The following is a 22,303-nucleotide window of genomic DNA, read 5'->3' on the forward strand; positions in this document are numbered from 1 at the left end:
AACTTGGATGCTTCTTTGAAGTGGTTTGCATGTTCCATGGGGCTGGAATTGCAAGTAGTACAGGAATCTTTTCCAAAATAGCGCCTTGCTGCGTGTCAATGGGCACCATTAAAAACAATGTGATTTCCATTGTCGTGATTCTGTAAGAGTCGAGTTCAATTCGCATCTGAAATCGCACTAGTGTGAATGGAGTCTGAATGTGACCTCGTTCAACATTACCACTTCATCCAGTGCTACACAGCAAATTGCCACAGTGTAAGGGTAACAACTCATTCTGACAGATGGTTTTATTTATTTTCTTAATTAAATAGTATTTTTTGAGGAAAGGGTTTACCTTGCTAAACATCAGAAGAGGCAGCAGAAAACTCATTTAAATATGCGCCTGTAAAGTAGAAAGTTTCTGCTACATGTATAGCTTCACTAATGCCTTGTTTCCACTGAGCGGATCGGTTCGGTACGCTACGCTATTTTGGGTGTTTCCATTATGAAAGTGGCCCATACAACCAAACCATTCCATTCAGGATCCTGCTTCAGATGTGGGGCCATAGAAAATGGAACGGTTCGGTTAGGGCGGAGCTACGATACATTCCACTGATTGGCTGACAGAAAACCCTCTGCTGTGCTATGCTGAGGCATTTTTTCTAAACCCTGTATGGCCCCTTGTGGACCCACTTGCAGTTGAAACGCTCACCAGAATAGACCGGACCATTCTGGGCCATTCAAACTGTACCGACCCGAACCGATCCGCTCAGTGGAAACAAGGCATTAGAGGAAATGTTGGATGAAGTGCTGATCTCTTGTGTCCCCTGCAGCTCTAAGACTTCTTTCACACTGAGGCACTTTACAGGAGCTACAGCGCTAAAGATGGCGCTTGTAAAGAGCCTCTCCTCTCTTTCCAGTGTGAAAGCTCGAGTGGTTTCACACTGGAGCGGTGCGCTTGCAGGATGATAAAAAAAGTCCTGCAAGCAGCATCTTTGCAGTGCTGTAGGAGCGGTGTATACACCACTCCTAAAGTGCCCCTGCCTATTGAAATCAATGGGGCAGCGCTGCCGAGCGGCTGCTGCAGTGGCGCTTTGCATGCGGTTTCAACCTTTTTTTTCGGCCGCTGCGATTTAACGCTGTTATATCGGCACTTTGGCGCTACTTCTTGGGCGGTAGCGGGGAGCTTTTACCCCCCCCCCCAAAGAAGGGTTAAAAGCACCTGTGATGCGGCGCTTCCAAAACACTTTTCAGGTGCTTCGGAAGCGGTGCCCATCCATTCCAATGGGCAGGAGCAGTTTGGGAGTGGTGTATACACTGCTCCCACACCGCCCCAAAGATACTGCTTGCAGGACTTTTTTTCTCGTCCTGTCCCACCCCAGGCTTTCACACTGGGGTGGCATGAGAGGCAGTTTTCAGGCGCTTTACAGGCACTATTTTTAGCTCTAAAATGCCTGAAAACTGCCTCAGTGTGAAAGGAGTCTAATCCCAGGTTCACACTGACAGCAGGAATTAAATCATGCGAGTTCAGCTGAACTTGCAAAATTTCATTCCCGCAGGTCAGTCCCGACTTCGGGGGCGATTTTCAGAGACATCTGTGCGGGTTGCTGCACAGATGTCTATGGAAATCGCACCCCAAACAAAATCGCCAAAAGTAGTACAGAAACTACTTTTGGGAATCAGTGCAGTGTCGCACTGATTCAGACCGTGCAATTGCCACCGATTTGACATGTCAAATCGCTCCAATGTGAACCAGGGCTAAAGGACAAAGTAATGACTTGAAAGATGGCAGGTGGAAGCAATGAGTGCTGCAGGAGACACAGGAGGATAACTCTCCCTAATTAAACTTCCCAAAGCAAGTTTTTATTAATGGAGCTACACAGGTGGACAGAGAAGTACTGTATAAAGGGCAGTACCCGGCTTAAAAACAAGATACGTTCTTCAGGTTTGCTCTTAAAGCGGAGCTCCGCTTGTTTGCACAACCCCTCCTCCCCCCCCCCCCCCCCGCTGCCACATTTGGCACCTTCGGGGGGAAACGGATAGGACCCCTTTTGCAGGCGTTATTGCGCTAAAAAGGCGCCTGCAAACCGACCCGAAACAGCCGCTGCTGTCTCTCCGCTAGCGGTGCGCTAGCAGGATGTGAAAAAGTGTATACACCGCTCCTGCCTATTGAAATCAATGGGACAGCGTGGCTATACCGCCGGCAAAGCACCTTTAGTAGAGGCGCTTTACGGTGGTTTTTATCCTTTCTTGGCTGCTAGCAGGGGTAAAACCGCCCCGCTAGCGGGCGAATACCGACGGTAAAGCACTGCTAACAATAGCGGCACTTTACCGCCTACCCCGCCCCAGTGTGAAAAGAGCCTAACTCTCAAACCAGGTATCCGCCCCCACTTCCCTGTAAGATCGCCACATCGTTGTGAGCGGTCTGCAAAAATTCCGGGCCCCCCCCCCCTCTTCTTTCTCCCTTCTCCCTTCTCCCTTCTCCCTTCTCCCTTCTCCCTTCTCCCTTCTCCCTTCTCCCTTCTCCCTTCTCCCTTCTCCCTTCTCCCTTCTCCCTTCTCCCTTCTCCCTTCTCCCTTCTCCCTTCTCCCTTCTCCCTTCTCCCTTCTCCCTTCTCCCTTCTCCCTTCTCCCTTCTCCCTTCTCCCTTCTCTCTTCTCGGCTCTGCACAGCAGAACAGTGACATCCAGTGCTCTACAGAAAAACATTTCTGCACTACAACACATTTTACACCAGCTTTTTTTTTTTTTTTTTTTTTTTCCTAAACAAAACCTTCATGCAAGCATGAAAAATGCATACAAATTCTATGCTGAGAATCTCCCCATTTAGAATTGAATCTACAACTCAGCTTTGCCAACCAGGCAAAATTTCCACTATGCTATTATACATTATTAATTTAGCCCGGCTCTATTTTTTGTTTTTGCATATTTTATGTAGAATGTTTTAATTTTCAAATTAAAATCCTTTCCATGTCTATAAGCCATATGACCAATTCACAATGAAACTCGCGCCACTGCTTTTTTTACCCCTTACTGTATTGTGCCTAGACATTTCAGACTTTGTAAGATGATGGTTTGCATTAGTATCCTAACAGCTGTTTAATGCGTTTGTAGAGGGTGGCTCTTGTGACATTAAAGATTTGTAAAAATAATGGCGGACAAGAAACGTTTGGCATTTTCCATCATCCAGTATTTACAAGACCAGATGCAAAATGGAGAACTTTCTTCTGATGCCCAAGAAAGTCTTGAAGGTTTGTTTGTCTGTTTCTCTTTTTTTTTTTTTTTTTTGTGGACAGTGTTTGTTTATTGAATAGATTGCATGGTGTATTTGTAGTATTTTGACACATTGGGGAAGACTTACTAAAACTGGTGCACACATAATCTGGTGTAGCTGTGCATGGTGACCAATTGGTTTCTAAAGCTTGTTCAATTAAGATTTGACAAACCCTTCTCACACCGTAGCGACTTGTCATGCCATTTGACAGGTCGCACCCTATTGTCAGCAGTAGCACTGATCAAATCAGTGTGACAGTGACTTTGCAGTGCTGCATCGATTTATTTATTTTTTTGGTAGTTCCTGCACTACTTTTGGCGACTTCAGGTGTGACTTGCATAGACATCTGCATGAAGCCACACAGATGTCTTCCAAGTCGCACCTGAAGTTGCACTGACATGCAGCTTTGAAATGGCAAGATTTCAAAGCTGCATTCAATGTGAATGAGAGCTAAAACCTAGAAGCTGATTGGTTTCTATGCGGAGTGGTACCAGATTGTGTGTGTGTGTGTGTGTGTGTGTGTGTGTGTGTGTGTGTGCGCGCGCACCAGTTTTAGTAAACCTCCCCCATTGCAACACTATTTTGTCACAATATGACCAGAGAAAGCACAAGGTTTGCTAAAAGATACAATTGTAGCAGACAGCCAGTGATTCATTTACCACCAGGTTCTGCAGAGCGTTGTGAGCTTTTAGACTTTAGAAATGTAATGGTAAATTTAGGAGCCCTCAGAATATTTATTTTTAATGTGCTATTCATTCAGTCTTGAAAATATTTAGGATTTAGTCCTCATGCACACGGACGTTTTTACAGCTGCTTTTTTGAGCTTTTTTTGCAGCTTGAAAAGGCCTGTCTATGTTAGTCTATGGCTTCATGCTCACCTAGGCGTTTTTGAGCTGCAAGTGGCATAGGCGTTTTTAAGCTGTAAAAAAAAAACCCAGGACCAGTGGGTTCTGAGAGACGTTTTTCAGCTGTAAAAACGCTCAAAAACGTCATTCACCATGTTTTTTAACGTTTTTGGTCCATTGAAAAAAAAAAAAAAAAAAATTTGAAAAAAAAAAAAAACGCTAAAAAGCGCTAACGCGGAAAAACGCTCAAACGCTAAAAACCGCTATTGCAAAAATGCTGAAAAAAGCTGAAAAAAGTTTAAAAAAATCACTGCAAAGATACTGGCGTTTTCATAACGTTATTTTAACAGCCTGTGTGCATGAGGGCTTACAATTTTCAGTTTTGTGTTTTTCTTCTTAGCCCTCATTTACACCTAAGCTGGACGTTTTTTCAGATATTTTTGTGCGTGTATACAAGGTCAGACAATTATTTTTGATTGCTTGAATGCAAAGCAAGCAGTATAATCTGTGACATCCTATGTGTACTTACATTGTACAGTATATAGGCATACTGGGTCCTGCAAACATATAGAGGTTTACTGTGGCTGTGTGGTATGACTGCCAATCTGGGTACACCTGCTTCCCAACGTCCTTTGCCTACTGCTCCTCTTTTTTAGAATGCGTATCAAGGATCGTAAAAATTGTTATTGAATAGACCATACAAACCCCATGCCTCACATATAAATCCCTCTGCATTCAGCATAGCAAGGCTTTGCACCTCCATTTTTTGTTACCTGGGCTTCCAGAGTGGGAGGAAACATTATTTCAGGTGCGAAATTGCTTGTGCTGCATGTTTGCAGAATCTTGCATCAAATTCTATGGGGCCAAAAACAGCAACACCGCTCCAAAAAGACTCATCATGTACCCTTTCCAGCTTTGTGCGGCTGAGCATATAGAGATATGAACAGCCATTATAGAAAAGAATAGGATTTTTGATGTTGTCATGGGGAGGGGAATGCATGAAAATGCTCAATAAAATGCTCAGGTGTGAATGGGGGCTTACATTGGTGTATTTTATGCTACACCTGTCTATCTTATGACAACTTTTCAGGCCTACATTATTGCTAGAGAACTCATTCTATCCCTGCATTACAGGACATTAATAATTTATGACAATCGCTCAACTGGAGAAAATATATTAAAGTACATTATTGTACTTTGATTTTATTAAAAGCCCATTAAGCACCTTATGGGTATATGAAGTTCTACTTAGAATACTAAAGCTATATTATAATTAATGTGTCTCTTAGTTTGAATAAAAAAGTGTGCCCAGATGCAGTCTTAGATGTGGACTTCTATACTTTACTGGGTTGCCTGTCTATCAATGTCATCATATTCAAACTAGCTAACACTGGCCAGTTTTAAACCACTGCTGTGAGAGAGAAACTGACTGCAATAGGAACATTTTTTTGTTTCAGTAAGAGTGGGAAGAATTTGAATCCTCTTCAGTTTGTCTTTTTCGTTTTGGATGATTACCTGCACTATCTGTCCTGGTAACAGTTTTTTAATCTGTACACAAAAGGCAAAAAGAAACTTTTCTATCATTCATTCGGGATGAATGAAAAATCCAGGTATAACCGTTGCATCTAGCAGGCTTTCTCAGTGGCTACACTCCCTACAACATACAAATGCAGAAGTGTAACAAGACTTTAAATACCCCTCCAATGGACACACATATATAATAAACTGCATTAAAAAGTATACATATCTTTCAATTAAAATCTCATGTTAAAAACCATTTTACAAGGACTTCAATTTTACCACTCATCTTCCACTGGGGAAGTAACAGATCTATAATTTGGTAATCCTAGAGATGTGTAGGTCGACACGATTCGCAGAATCCCTGCAACATACAGAACTAGCTTGGTGTATTTTGGTATCAACTATTAAACTTCACTTCTCTCCTCCATGATCTTCTATCAGCAGTTGTTGGCAGTGTCACACAGGGCCCCCAGATGCTAGATTCACTGCAGCAGCAGACTTCACGGTGGGTGCGTCTTTGGGTGCCTCTCTACCAGGACGTTGGTGGTATTCCCACTTTGGTGATCTCTATGGCGTGGGAACTGTGCTGGAACGTAATCCTTGCAGCACTTCTCTACTCTGCATTTACACTTCTATCTACATCTGAGGACATAGACTGGGATTCCTGGTGACCACATGCTTTCTGTAAGTGCTGACTAGGATAGCTTACCAACGCTTTGCTTTGCCAGGGGCAAAGGAGGTACTGCTCAGTCCTGATTAGCTCCTGTCCCTTTGTATCTGCAGGAACTCCAAGTCTAGGAGTTTACCCTCAGCACTAGTGTAGTGGTCTCTAAAATGTCAACACCTGATCATTTTTATTTCCCACACTGCTCTCCCTTGCTTCTGGCAGCCTGTCTGATATAAGAATTAAGGAAAGTTTGTTGACATTGGTGGACCTCTACAGACTATTCTTCATGATTTGATCATGGTATGGGTGAGTCCCTTTGTGACAGTTATAAACCCCCACTGAGCTACCTTCATCTACTGTCACTTAAGTCTTCCAAGGTGTGACTGCAGCTTGTGTTTTCACAGTTAGGTCCTGTATTTGAGGGTTTTCTGCCCCTTCGCCTAAAGTACTAGAGAGGCCTCAGGCATCCATCATAACGTCTTAAAGACAATCCTCTTCCCCACCCTGGATCATCTGTTAAGTCTGATCCAGAGAGTGGTCATTATGAGATACTTACCTTAGAACAAGGCGCCGTCACCTCACCCGGTCCACGCCAAGGGAGCTGACATTTCCCCTCGGCGTGTCTTCCGGGTATCGCGGCTCCGGCGCTGTGAGTGGCTGGAGCCGCAATGTCATCACTCCCGCGCATGCGCGCAGAAGACTTCTTTCCGGCATTTGCCGGGCATTCAGCCGAGAATCCCCTGTGCGCATGCGCCGCTGCAGTCAGCGGCTCATTGCGAGGGAAATGTCTCTTAAACCGTACAGGTTTAGGAGATATTTTTTTTTTACCTACAAGTAAGCCTTATTATAGGCATACCTGTAGGTAAGAGTTTAAAAAATAGGTATGCAACCGCTTTAAGTTTCTTGTGACTTTTCCCTTTATAAACAATAGGCTTTTTGGGGCCTCTCTGACTGCAGTTATCAATGCATATGAAGGGAAAATACTTGCATTTCTCAGATGAGTAGACTGAGGTGCTCCCCCATTTGGTACCTTTTTGGTGAGCCTTTCCCTCTCAGTAAGAAAGCACTGAATTCTTCTGTGCAAAAGTTCTCCTCCTGATACATTATGAAGCATGGACTACCCCCCAACTGTGGACAACAGATTTAGAGAGGTATGTTGACTGTTGCCAAATTTTAGATGCTGGGTTTAGGGAGGCTGTCTCAGCTTCATACAAGACAGATTCTATTGCCTACTGATGACTTTTTTTTTTTTTCACTTCACGTTAACCTTATTGAACTTTTGCACCTTTTCAAGGCTCTACAGGATGTGATTTTTTTTTTTTTTTTTGATCGTTGTGATTCCTTCACCAGCTTTGGGGCGATTTCCAGGATTTTCATTCAAAGTTATTTATGGTACCCAAACAAACTGGGATGTTTTTGATTCATCTTGGATCTCAAGGCTTTCAATGTGTTTGAATGGCCTAGTATCCTAGGTTAAACTGGATGGACTTTTTTTCTTTTTTCAACCTTATAAACTATATATCCAATCTCCCTGAGGCAGAGTGTATACTCTGAGGTCGGCTGTTCTCCCCCCCCATGAACTGCTAAAGAAAAAGTTTACATTGTGTACAAGAATCTATTTTCTAAATTACCACCAACACAGGAGCAGAGGGCACTCTTCTTTTCATTGGGCACACCTGTTCCAGTAAATGTCAAAAGGCAGTTGTTCCATTCATTTTGGATATATGTTGTTCTGCTTAAAGCACCTAAACTAATCCTCTATTTTAACAGTATCAGCATGTGTCGGGAATGTAACTCACATAAGTTGTGCTCTCAACCAAACTGTCAAACCATTAAATGGCTGGTCTCACAACTGATCATATGTGAAAGCACCATGGCATTTGAAGATCAAAACAGATGCCAAGATGGAAGCTTCCTTGGCTAAAAATGATAGGAGGATTTAGTTCTGCTTTAATGGGCTTTTTTTTCAACCTATGTTTTTGAGGACATTGCCCCATATTTTCTGTCTCGTCTCTGGAAAAGTAGCAACCACGGATTGCAGGAAAGAAATTTGCATGATTTCCCCCATCAACAGACAGTCTTGACAGGGGAATCTCTCCTGCTGAGACATTGTATTCTTCCGGTGGGGATCGCTCTTGACAGTGATTATTGCTAGCAGCCGCTAGCGATAATCGCAAGTAAATCTGGCAGGCTGGTTGTACCCAGGTTGGTTGATTGATCAACTTGGTACATTCAGCCTGCCCCCACACGGTTCAAATCTCGTTCCTGCTGAACCGGCCAAGATTCGAAATGTCTATGGTCGCCTATTGCCAGCCAAAAATAATTTTTTAGTTTTGAATAGCATAGGGAAAGGTTTAACTGGCCATGCAGGGATTGCTGACAGGTCTGCCAGTAGGTGGCAGCAAGATTTCCGGGACCAGCATGACTTCACGCTGCCTTAGTACAAGTCGTATGCAAGTCAGATGTTTGTAACGCGGGGACTTGAAAAATGTTTCCTCTTTAACTTGTTTAACCTCTCCTTTGCTTTTATATGATATTGACATTTGTACAGTAATAATTGAACTGCTTATCTCATTCCCACAGTTGCAATCCAGTGTCTGGAAACAGCATTTGACGTTTCAATAGAGGATCGCAGCTTGGCCGTATGTCAGACACTCCCAGAGATTTTTGCAGCAGCTACAGAAAAGGTAGACTTGACGTGCTGTACATCCGGAAAGTATTCACAGTGCTTCACTTTTTCCACATTTTGTTATGTTACAGCCTTATTCCAAAATGTATTAAATTCATTCTTTTCCACAAAATTCTACAAACAATACCCCATAATGACAATGTGAAATAAGTTTGTTTGAAATCTTTGCAAATTTATTAAATAAAAAAATGAGAAGAATCAAATGTACATAAGTATTCACAGCCTTTGCCATGACACTCAAAATTGAGCTCAGGTGCATCTTGTTTCTTCAACTTGATTGGAGTTCACCTGTGGTAAATTCAGTTGATTGGACGTGATTTGTAAAGGCACACACCTGTCAATTTTCACGTTGTAATTATTATGTATTGATTGTAAAATTGTTGAGGAAAAAAATGAATGTAATCCATTTTGTAATAAGGCTGTAACATAACAAAATGTGGAAAAAGTGAAGCGCTTTTGAATACTTACAGATGCACTGTATCTAGTGCTCTACAGATATATCAGAAAATGTATTAATTTAGTCTGTCTTGCACAGTTTTTATTTGCATGTTGGGTACAAAGTTTACTAATATTGACAGTTTCGTTCAGGCGATGTTTTGGTAGTTTAAACACCGTCAAAATTTTAGCTGTGTAATTTTTGAGAAGAGAGAGAATGTTTGTTTTACATACAGTATGTTTGTGCTAAAAGAAGTAATTTTTATTAATGTGTTCTGTACCCGAAGAGACAAAGTACATGTACAGTTGTGCTCATAAGTTTACATACCCTGGCAGAATTTATGATTTCGTGGCCATTTTTCAGAGAATATGAATGATGACACGAAAACTCTTTCTTTCACTCATGGTTAGTGTTTGGCTGAAGCCATTTATTATCAATCAACTGTGTTTATTCTTTTTAAATCATAATCGCAACAGAAACTACCAAAATGACCCTGATCAAAAGTTTACATACCCCCTGGTGATTTTGGCCTGATAACATACACACAAGTTGACACAAAGGGGTTTGAATGGCTATTAAAGGTAACCATCCTCACCTGTGATTTGTATGCTTGGAATTTAGGCTCGGTTCACACTAGGACGACTTGTCAGGCGACCTAGGTCGCCTGACAAGTAGCGTCCCGTTCAGTACGATGGAACCGTTCTAATCGTCGCTCCGACTTAGAAAAAGGTTCCTGTACGACTTTGGGGGCGACTTGGGGCAACTTGCATAGACTTCTATACAGAAGTCATTTTGCAAGTCGCCCGGGCAGTCGTGTGCCTCACCGAGGCGACCTGCAAGTCGTGCCGCCTCTGGTGTGAACCGAGGCTAAGTGTGTGTATAAAAGGTCAATGAATTTCTGGACTCCTGACAGACCCTTGCATCTTTCATCCAGTGCTGCACTGACCTTTCTGAGTCATAGGGAAAGCAAAATAATTGTTAAAAGATCTGCGGGAAAAGGTAGTTGAACTGTATAAAACAGGAAATGGATATAAAAAGATATCCAAGGAACTGAGCTTGCCAATTAGCAGTGTTCAAATTCTAATCAAGAAGTGGAAAATGAGGGTTTCTGTTGAAACCAAACCACGGTCAGGTAGACCAACTAAAATTTCAGCCACAACTGCCAGGAAAATTGTTCAGGATGCAAAGAAAGCCCTGCAAATAACTTTAGGTGAAATACAGGACTCTCTGAAAACATGTGGTGTGGCTGTTTCAAGATGCACAATAAGGAGGCACTTGAAGAAAGATGGGCTGCATGGTCAAGTCACCAGAAGAAAGCCATTACTATGCAAATGTCACAAAGTATCCTGCTTACAGTACGCCAAACGGCACAGAGACCAGCCTCAAATCTCCTGACATCAATATCATTGAGCCACTCTGGGGAGATTTCAAACGTGCAGTTCATGCAAGACAGCCCAAGAATTTACAGGAACTGGAGGCTTTTTGCCAAGAGGAATGAGCAGCTTTACCATCTGAGAAGATAAAGAGCCTCATCCACAAATACCACAAAAGACTTCAAGCTGTCATTGATGGTAAAAGGGTCAATACACGGTTATAAGAACAGGGGTATGTAAACTTTTTTGATCAGGGTCATTTGGGTAGCTTCTGTGGTGATTATGATTTTAAAAAAGTAAAAACAGTTGATTGATAATAAATGGCTTCAGCCAAACACTAACCATGAGTGAAAGAAAAGTTTTTGTGTTATCATTCATATTCTCTGAAAAATGGCCAAGAAATCATAAATTCTGCCAACTTCTGTGAACTTATGAGCACAACTGTATTACTGCGATGTATAGTAGAACTGAAGAGAAGTGAGATTTGTGCCCATGATCTCACAAGATCATGGACAAAATACTCTTCTATGAAAATTAAAAGCAAGAAAATAGGTTAAAATAAAAAATAGCATTAAAGACCTTTTTGGAAACGTACCATTCATAAGTGTGTTTTTAGTTACAGTATATCAAGAAATTTCTGTGACACTGGTAAAATGGGTGTATTTATGATTATACAAATACACTTTGTACAAGTGTCACAGGACTGTCCTGATATTAACCGCTTAAGGACTAGCCTCGTTTTGACATTTTGGTGTTTACAAGTTTAACCCTTTCATGACTAAGCCTATTTTTGAAATTTGGTATTTACAAGTTAAAATCCGTATTTTTTGCTAGAAAATTACTTAGAACCCCCAAACATTATATATATATATATATATATATATATATATATATATATATATATATATATATATATATATATATATATATATATATATATATATATATATATATATATATTTAGCAGAGAATCTAGAGAATAAAATGGAGATTGTTGCAATAGTTTATATCACACGGTATTTGTGCAGCGGTGTTTTAAACGCAAATTTTTGGAAAAGGGACACTTTCATGAATTTTAAAAAATCCAAACAGTAAAGTTACCCCAATTTTTTTGTATAATGTGAAAGATGATGTTACGCCGAGTAAATAGATACCAAACATATCACCCTTTATAATTGCACGCACTCGTGGAATGGTGACAAACTACGGTACCTATGAATTTCCATAGGCGACGCTTTAATTTTTTTTTTTTTTTTACGGTTATCAGGTTAGAGTTACAGAGGAGGTCTAGTGCTAGAATTATTGCTCTCGCTCTGACGATTGCGGCGATACCTCACATGTGTGATTTGAACACCGTTTACATATGCGGGCGCGACTTCCGTATGCATTTTCTTCGTTGCGCGAGCTCGCGGGGACGGGGGCGCTTTAAAAAAAATTTTTTATTTTTTGTTATTTATTTTTTTACTTTATAAATTGTGTTTAAAAAAATTATATAATTTTTTTTTTTTTTTTTTTACTTTTATTGCTGTCACAAGGAATGTAAACATCCCTTGTGACAGTAATAGGTGGTGACAGGTACTCTTTATGGATGGATCGGGGGTCTAAAAAACCCCCGATCCCTCCTTTGCACTTCAAAGTATTCAGATCGCCGAAATCGGCGATTCTGAATACTGTATTTTTTTTAAATTCGGCGCCATTGGCAGCCGAGTAAACGGGAAGTGACGTCATGACATCGCTTCCGCGTTTACAACGAGAAGGCTGGAACGAAGCCGCGCACGGCTTCGTTCCAGCCCGCCCCCAGCCGCCGAAGGCACACGATTGGACACCGGGCCTCCCGGCGGGAGCGGCGGGAGGCGGCGGGAGGGGGGGATGTCCCCTCCTGCTGCTCCGGTATAACAGCCGAGCGGCTTTTAGCCGCATCGGTTGTTATACTTGGGTAGCCGATCGCCCGCTGTGAACAACGGTACTGGGATGATGCCTGCAGCTGCGGGCATCATCCCGGTATAACCCCGGAAAGCCGAGTACGCATATCTGCGTACGGTCGGCGGGAAGGGGTTAAAACCGTTTTTTGGGGGTTTTTTGCTAGAAAATTACTTATAACCCCCAAACATTTATATATTATTTTTTTTTTTTTTTTTTTTTTTTCTAACACCCTAGAGAATAAAATGGCGGTCATTGCAGTACTTTTTTTCACACCGTATTTACGCAGCGGTCTTACAAGCGCACTTTTTCTTCTTTTTTTTTTTTGGGGGGGGAAAAAAAATCACTGTTTTGAATACAAAAATAAGACAACACTAAAGTTAGCCTTTTTTTTTTTTTTTTTTTTTTTATATTGTGAAAGTTAATGTTACGCCAAGTAAATTGATACCCAACATGTCACGCTTCAAAATTGCGCCCGCTCGTGGAATGGCGTCAAACTTTTACCCTTAAAAATCTCAATAGGCGACGTTTAAAAAATTATACAGGTTGCATGTTTTGAGTTACAGAGGAGGTCTAGGGCTAGAATTATTGCTCTCGCTCTAATGATCGCAGCGATACCTCACGTGTGGTTTGACCACCGTTTTCATATGTGGGCGCTACTCACTTATGCGTTTGCTTCTGCGCACAAGCTCATTGGGATGGGGCGCTTTAAAAAAGATTATTTTTTTTTCTTATTTATTTTACTTGATTTTATTTTTTTTTTTTTCACTGTTTTAAAAAAAAAATGTGGGTCACTTTTATTCCTATTACAAGAAATGTAAACATCCCTTGTAATAGAAAAAAGCATGACAGGTCCTCTTAAATATGAGATCTGGGGTCAAAAAGTCCTTAGATCTCATAACTGGACTAAAATGCAACAAAAAAAAATTTTGTCATTTGAAAAAAAATGGCCCTTTAAGACGTATGGGTGAAAGTGACGTTTATGACGTCACTTCCGCCCTTCTATGGCATGGAGACGGGTGGGGGTCATCTTAGCCTCACTCATCTCCATACCCAGCCACAACAAGGACCCGATCGCCTCTGCTGCTGCAGAAGGCTCTGGTAAGCGGCGGAGAGCGCGGGAGGGGGGGCCCTCTCCCGCCGCCTATAACTTTGATCTTGCGGGGAGTCCGCTGCAGAGACCACCATTATCATAAACGAGACCGGCTCCTGAAGGGATGGATGCCTCGGTTGTGGTAGCAGCTGCTGCCGTTACCGAGATAACCATCTTCAAAGTGCCGACTTATATGTACAGGAGCCAGTCGGCAAGTGGTTAATATACAACACACTTATGAATGATACAAAAAGGCAGGGAAAACCCAACAGCAATTCATCAGAGAGGACAGGCCGATGTAAGCTGAATATCTTTATTGATTATCCAAATTACAAAACAGTTTTTGAAATCTACACCCACCTCCAACACATAGTTAAAATATGACAAATGTCTGAATAGGACACAGGTGGCCACTACACCCGATACAGACACCTCATACTCGTCTCACACACAAACAGATAATTATCCTAAATCCAGTTCTGGAATAATTGCACGAATGATCGATCAATGAAGTATACTAAAGGAAAAATGAAAAAAAATCCAAGGAATTGAAGTGTTGGAGCACTCAAACAATGTTCCAATAAAAATATATGTAGAAAGTGAAAGTGGTTGTGCTTTGGGAGTAGACGAGAGTTCCCTTAGTGTAAAGACTGGTGATACAATGGTTCTGTTACAGCAAGATGCATATAAGAGTGCAGATACCAGTGGGGATCGAAAGCTAGAGGCAATTGGATATAGGGCTAGTGTTACACAAGGAAAACAAACGGGATATGCTATGTGAGCTACCCCCCCTCAAGTACTTGGGGTGCAACACAGCTCGCCGTTTGAGGTCTTGTATATGTAATCGTAGCTCATAGAGGTCTTGTAACGATAGCCCCACCGTGACTAGATCCGCTCTGGAGGTCCGGACGTTAGTGTCAGCATGGAGTGGTTCCGACTGGAACAGAGGGTAAAAAAATAAAGTCCACATCATCCAGACTTGCAGTATGGCTGAGCTGTATGAAGAGCCACAGATCAGAGCAGCGTTGTGGATGGTTCACGCCAGCGGATGAATCCGTATTGCGGCATAAAGGTATGGGGTTATCAGAGGTGGATCACGGTGTATGGTGGGGATCACCGTGTCCTCACCACGAACAGCGTGATGGCTTGATTCTTGCGCGTTTCGCTTGAACCCAAGCTTCCTCAGAGGATGCGCAGTGGTTCAGAGTCCGCACTTAAGTATTCAGGTTATTAAAACATAATTGACTACCATTGAGGACATCACCTGAGCACTGCAGCCTAATCAAGACGTCATTCACATGTTGTGCAGACACACACTAATGTACAGGAGCGATCCACAATTAATGAATATGAATATATATATATATATATATATATATATATATATATATATATATATATATATTATAAAAATTCATTCAATAATAAAAAACAGTGAAACGCACCTTGTCAACACATCGAAGGGATCACCTATCAGGTTAAGCCAGTCACAGCTGCAATGGCACATGAATACCTGACCAGCACCAACTTAGGTGTATAGCAGTGATCAAAAACAGAAATAAGAATAAAAGTCAAATAAAGATAGAAATAGGGGTAAACAACCTCCCCAATGGACACCTCAATTGCTCTAAGAAGATGTATAGATTACACTCATTATTCAACCCGAGGGGTTGCATACTGTTTAAATAAAAAATCCACATCTTCTCTTTTTGATATAAAATCCTGTCATAGTCCCCTCTTCTTGATGGGAGGTTGAGTTTATAAATGCCTCTGCATTTAAGGCCCTTCGGTTCACCTCCATGCGTTTTCAAAAAATGCACAGAGAGGGGACGGTCATCCTTATTGATAATACTCTGAACATGTTCACCAATTCTGATTTTGAGCTATCTTTTTGTTTTACCCACATAAATCAGTCCACAAGGACAGGTGAGCATGTAAATCACGCGTGTTGTGGCACAGTTTATGAAGCTGTTAATTTTGAATTGTTTGCTACCATCAGAACTGGTGAACATGTCAGTCATATCCACATATCTATTTATGAATGATGCCTTTCCAATAGGTCTCTTAACTTTTATTTGTTACATTTTACTGCTTTTATGTATAATAAAAGGAAATATACTGGGGGTTTTGTGTGGAAATATACCCACATTAGATCCCAAGGATTATAAATTACACAAATCCCTACAGACTTTTTTTATTTTATTTAATGTTTTTTAAGGGGGTAAAGGTCCCTGACCTGAGACCATATAACCTGTAGAGGACATAATTCTTCCTTATCACATCACTGCTGAAAAGGGTGGGCATGCCTTGTCTCCCCATGGTATTGCCACCCGTGGAATAATTTACGCAAACAGCCAGTCATCTGCTGCACTTTATAGTCATTATTGTGGATTATCCCAGTTTCATATTGTACATTTATGATTACAATAAAGCCAGCTTGTCTGTAAAAACATTTACAGATTTAATTAATTTAATTTAAAAAAAATTTAAATTAATTTAATAAATATATATATATATATATATATATATATATATATATATATATATATATATATATATATATATATATATATATATATATATATATATATATATATTATAATATATAATTTTTTTTTTTAACTCGTTTTTACAGATGAAAATTGGAATACACTGCTAATCGAACAAATTTGCCTGTAATGATTCAATCAACTGGACTTGTCCTGTAATGTTGAAGCCATTTCTTAGCTTCTCCGTGCCCTTTCTTCAGTTTTAAGGAGTTTTACATACCCCAGTGTATTGTACAGGATGGGAGGTGTGAAAGTTGTGGAACCATTGTGTTCGTTACATGGCTACCTGTGTAGATTTAAATGCTGGAGTATTTTCCTGATGCTCATTAGAACTGAATAGTGTCTTGGGGAAACTACAAAACGTCTTCAGTATTGCAGAACAAGTAGAAGGGAGTAATCCCTACCACCTATACCATGACCTGGATAAATGAGAACCTTCACAGATATGATTCAAATTCTTGCTTTTCTCAGAGCGTTAGTGGTTTTATGAGGACTTTGTCTTCTCTATTGCTTTTGTATTCATTGAAATGCTTGCATGGGTATTGCCAGAAACAGAATAAATCTCTGCTTACTCAAAGTAACCTAGATGTATGAATAAAAAAATGTAAAATAAATACAAAATTGTAAATCAAGGCTAAGACTGCATAGTAGGCACCTGAGAAAAATATGTATATAGGCTCCAGTTGCAAATACAGTAGATTGAACATATTGTCCTATTGAAGAGTTGATTTGAAGCATAAACCATGTTAATAACTTTCTTTAGGAAGTTCCAAATATAACTTCAAATCAACATTCACCATCAGAAGAGGATGTAACAGAAGCTGAAAGACTAAAAACTGAAGGTAAATATTTTTTTTACATTGCTTTTAACTCTTTCTTTTTATTTTTTTGCAAATGTTTTATCTCCCAGAATATATATCTTTTTATAGGGGAAAAAAGACAGGAAAATTTAAGCATAATAAAACCAATTGTTTTCTGTTTGGGTTCCACTAGGTAATCTAAAGTTGATGCTGTAATAACTGGCATTGGAGAATCTTCCTCCTACTTCGTCTTTAGGTTCTCAGTTTTTTTTCCCGCTGTGAATGTGAAGTCCAGGGTATGGAGGATGTTTAAAACCATATGAAACAAGACGTCTGAACAAAATTGAGAGTTGTTAGTTTATGGTAGAACGCACCAGTGTAAGTTTCAATATTGTTCTACAGCATGTGAAACATTGCTGTCATCTTCCAGAATTTTGTATTGGATGGATACATCCCCCAACTAGATAAGAAACCTAATCTTTAGAATAACTTTTTAAAAGGATACTTCATCGGTACTACCCTAGTCCTGCACATCGGCAGTCCCTTTCCCTTTTTTGTTAATTTTACGTGGTTGCAGTTGAAGTAATGCCTCCCTCTTTGCTGATGACCATGTAGTACAGTCCTGAGGTGTTGGTGAACCTAAGGCTAGTGAAAGAGAAAAGAATAATTTTTTTACAATTTCTCCCATGTCTAAATATTTTGGTTCCCTCTAGCCTCCTGGTGGGGTCATTGTTTTACCCTCCTCTCTGTTTGCCTATTTTCTATTATATTCCACTTTGAATACCTAATGGGTCTGAGGATCTTTTAAGATGTACTGGTGCTTTTTGGATCCTTTGGGAGTACTTTAGGCCGATTCCCCAAAGTGATGCTTAATATTATTTGCCTATTCTCCCAAAGATAGATGGATATAGATAGATGTATAATATTTACCAACTCTGAAGGGAGCATGGCAGAACTTTGTAAGAGAATTGATCACTGGTAGCCAAGAAGAAGGTGGCCCACAATGAAACGATTGGTACAGTGATGGTCATTCCAAAAATGCAGTGTATTGCAGATTACCATTCCTTAGGTGGGGGGGGGAGGGGTTTGTTTTTTTTGTGTTTAGACTAAGTATATTTTCAATAAGTACTGAAAACACCAATTGATGCTACCAGAAATCCTGTATCCTTATCACTTATGTGAACTAAACTGAAATCATAAACAATCTTATCAGGCTTCCCAACTGTTTTCTATCAACTACAGGCCACCTTCCCTTCTAGGTAATACAGATGTGGACAGACAGGTACTCTGTAGTCCTAGGTTGACAATGCTGCTCTTCGATAGATATACTACAGTGTTTGAACATTGTCGCCATAGAGCAAGAAATGTGTTACTGGCAGAATTATGTGGGTATATAGGCACCTTCAGGTGTTGACACTGGTATACCCAATACAGGAAGTTCACTCCCTATATAACCCCTCCTCCTACCAGGAGTACATTAGTTTTTTCGCCAGTGTCTAAGGTGTTCATCACGAGTGAAGATGTGCGCTGAGGAGCTCCAGGAGGGATCCTTGCTAGATTTAAATAGCCTCCATAGACCGGATCCATCCAAAGTGCCACTGAGGCCAAAGTGGATGGTACCCGGGCCTCGTATCCGAAGCATGAGGTTTTGCCTGTAACGCCTCTTTGCAGGGCTGGACCCCAGGACCCAGAGCTTTGGTCATCCTACATTACCTAAAGTTTTTCCTGGCGAGGTGCTTTTACAGGTCCAAGGGAGTGGAACTCTGATAAAAAAAGGACCCGGTCCTTGAAGGTTTGCTAACACAGCCCGCAGTGATGGTTGAAGATTGAATCTGTCTGTTAAATCAGCAAATCCTGCGGCGGGGATAAGGTAAAGGAAGAAACCTAGGAACTAAAGTCCACCTTAAGTCTCCACTAGAGGGAGTATATGCACATACCTTAATCTGTTGTCTTTTACATCAGTTCAGTGTCAGTCTGTGTGTGGCCGCAGCAGCTTGCACAGGGGGATTCCTCACGATGTAGGAGATCTGCCATGCTTTTCTCCCCCCCTGAAGGGACCAGAAGGGTTAGGGAATCAGCGGTTGTTGTACCTCCCTTGCAATACCCCCCCTCCGTGGGGGGGTGTGGAGGTCCCGAGTTTTCCTCTGCCTGCTTGGGTCCTTGGGCTCTGCCCCTCGTGTTGGGTCTGCGGACCCAAAAGCCACCCGCAGGAACATTTTTAAACTTAAAGAAGGGGGGCGGGTTAAGGAAGGGGACGGGGCCTAGGCGATGCGCCGCGAGCATTCATGAGGACGCACAGCACAAGCACAGGCTTAAGGATTTCTTGTTTTTTGACTACGAGGGGACCCACCGGTTTTATTTTCGCCCTCATTTTTCACTTGTATTTTGCTTGTAGATACAGTGGCGCAGTATCATATACTACTTCTCATTAAGGATCAGTTGGAGCAGTGTTTCCTCGGCTGATAGCGAGGAGGAGCAAGCAGCCTATACTCGGGAAGCAGGTGGAGCACGTAAGGGCTGCAAGTGGCATTCCTAAGGAAAGGACATTTTTCCCAGCACTAGGCTGAACCTATATAGCAACATTACTCTGTCAGACTATGTTCAGCAATTAGTGCAATTAAATGGTGCCTCTGCTTTTGTGCTTAGAACTATGCGTACCAAAAAAAGACACCACAAAAACCAAAAAGGTGCCAAAGGTTTCACCCCCAGGCGTTAGGAACTCCAGTCGTGTTTCCACACTGTTATCCTCACCTGAAATACCAATTATGGCAAGCCAGGGTGAGTCATTGGAACAAATTGATGGTGCAGCTGCTTCTTTGACCTCAGCCCCTGTATACGTGACTGAAGATGCCTTTTCCTCCGGCCTGCAGGGCCTAGAAGGAAGATTAATGGCTTTAATCGCATCCTCCATTCAAATGTTTAGGAAGCGTGCTAGATCCCCCTCCCCCACCTTGGACCCTTTGCAAGGGGAGCAGTGGGTACAGGATAAGGTGGTACCCTCAGGCGATTAGGAGGAAAGACAAACCGATGACTCCTCTGCGGAGGAAACCATGGTAGATGAACCCTTTTCAGTTTTGCAATCTGAGAAGTTGCCGATACAATATCTTACGGAGATGGTTTTTCTACTTTCATGCTACCCCTAACGGAGTCTGCTGAAAGTTTGGTTTCTTCCTTGGGTCCTTTAAAACCTTCAGTCTTTGCATGTGTTTCCTGTCCATGCATTAATAGAACAGCTTATTTATGCTGAATGGGATCACCCGGATAAGCATTTTCTCCCTCCAAAAGAGATTCTCAGTTCTCTATCCCATGGAGGAGAAATTCACCAAAAAAATGGAATGTACCAGCAGTTGACGCTGCGATTTCCAGTGTGGATAAAAGTCCAACTTGTCCAGTAGACAATGCACAAATGCTTAAGGATCCAACAGATAAAAGGTTGGAATTCCTGTTAAAATCCTCTTTCTTTAACAGGTGCGGTTGCTCAGCCTGCAGTTGCTGCAATAGGCATCTGTCAATCCTTAAAGGACCAATTTAGACAGGCCCTTAAATAGGTTCCTACACAACAAGCCCGTTATTTGGCCGACCTACCAAAAGCATTATGTTTTACCATAGACACCTTTAAAGATTCTATTCACCAGGCGTCCCGCCTTGCGCTTGTGCTAGTACACATGCATAGAATCCTGTGGTTTAACAAATTGGTCAGCTGAAGCACCATGCAAAAAGCTCCTGACTGGTTTTCCTTTTCATGGGGATCGGCTATTTGGGGATGATTTGAATAACACGATTTCCAGTGGGAAAAGTACTTTTTTGCCAGTCAAAAGAAAGTATAAACGCCCTTCATTTAAGCGGGCTCTTTCTCCTGCGCCAGGGGCTTCCTCCTCTAGGCAGTGGCGACGGCCGCCGCCGTCAGACTCTAGAGGAAAACCTCAGGGTCAGGCCCAGGCTCAAAAGAAGTCCCAGGGCCGGAAACATGCAAAACACAATTCTAAAGCCTCATTATGAAGAGGTGCCCCCCTCGCCACGGTGGGGGGAAGACTTCTGCAGTTTTCAGAAGTCTGGCAAGAGGAAATTCAGGACAGATGGGTCATCTCCATGGTAACTCTGGGGTGCAAACTGGAATTTCGTGACTTTCCACCGTCTCATTTCCTGAGGTCAAACGTTCCCAAAGATCCAAGGAAAAGACCATCTCTGTTTCGGGCACTAGACCGATTAATGGCTCAGGGGGTGATCATACAAATCCCCACAGAAGAGCAAGGTTTGCGGTTTTATTCAAACCTCTTTATGGTACCAAAACCGAATGGAGATGTCAGACCCATTCTAGATCTAAAAAATCTAAATCAGTTCCTGAAGATCCGCTCCTTTCGCATGGAGTCGCTCAGGTCAGTGGTTTCTATCCTACAAGGAGGAGAACTTCTGGCATCTATCGACATCAGGGATGCATACCTGCATGTCCCTATATTTCCCGCTCGCCAAAGGTTTCTGCGGTCGAAGTAGAACAGCATTTTCAGTTTTTGTAGCCTTGCCCTTAGGGCTAGCTACAGCACCCCGGGTGTTCACAAAAGTGCTGGCCCCACCTCTAGCCAGGTTAAGGGCACAGGGCATAACAGTCTTGGCATACCTAGACAATCAATTGCTAATAGACCAGTCGGTAGCTCGTTTGGAGCAAAGTGTACGCATTACAACCAGTTACCTTGAAAGTCTAGGCTGGATTCTCAACCTAGAGAAGTCTTCCTTAAAACCGCTAAAAAGGCTTGAGTACTTGGGTCTGATCATAGATACAGCCCAGAAAAGGGTCTTCTTGCCTCAGGCAAATATCAACTCCATAAGAGAGCTACTGCGGATGGTCAGGTAAAAAGGAGATCCCTCCATTCGCCTTTGCATGAGGCTGTTAGGAAAGATGGTGGCTTCATTCAAAGCAGTTCCCTATGCCCAGTTCCATTCGAGACTGTTGCAAAACAGTATCCTGTCTGCTTGGAACAAAATGATTCAAGCTTTAGACTTGCCAATGCGGTTGTCCCCAAGGGTGTCCCAAAGCCTCAGTTGGTTACTAACCCAGAATCTGCTGAAAGGAAAACCCTTCAGACCAGTTATCTGGAAGGTGGTAACAGACGCCAGCTTTTCAGGCTGGGGAGCAGTACTAGATAAGTCAACAAGGACAGTGG

General features: G+C 41.9%; 1 protein-coding gene across 3 annotated transcripts in view; it reads left to right on the forward strand.

Annotated features, from left to right (window-relative positions):
• The window catches only part of SGTA (small glutamine rich tetratricopeptide repeat co-chaperone alpha), an 80,256-nt gene that overhangs the window by 4,554 nt on the left and 53,399 nt on the right, over positions 1–22,303 (forward strand). For 2 of the 3 annotated variants that reach the window (XM_073595600.1, XM_073595592.1), the window contains exons 2-4: positions 3,092–3,228; positions 8,868–8,971; positions 17,108–17,186. In XM_073595600.1, the coding sequence (XP_073451701.1) occupies positions 3,129–3,228; positions 8,868–8,971; positions 17,108–17,186 (283 nt within the window). In that variant the 5' untranslated portion in view covers positions 3,092–3,128. The remainder of the gene's footprint in view (positions 1–3,091; positions 3,229–8,867; positions 8,972–17,107; positions 17,187–22,303) is intronic. The other variant, XM_073595609.1, reaches the window with a different exon arrangement.

This window comes from Aquarana catesbeiana, linkage group LG01, assembly GCF_042186555.1.
Source record: "Aquarana catesbeiana isolate 2022-GZ linkage group LG01, ASM4218655v1, whole genome shotgun sequence".
In the NCBI taxonomy this organism is placed as follows: domain Eukaryota; kingdom Metazoa; phylum Chordata; class Amphibia; order Anura; family Ranidae; genus Aquarana; species Aquarana catesbeiana.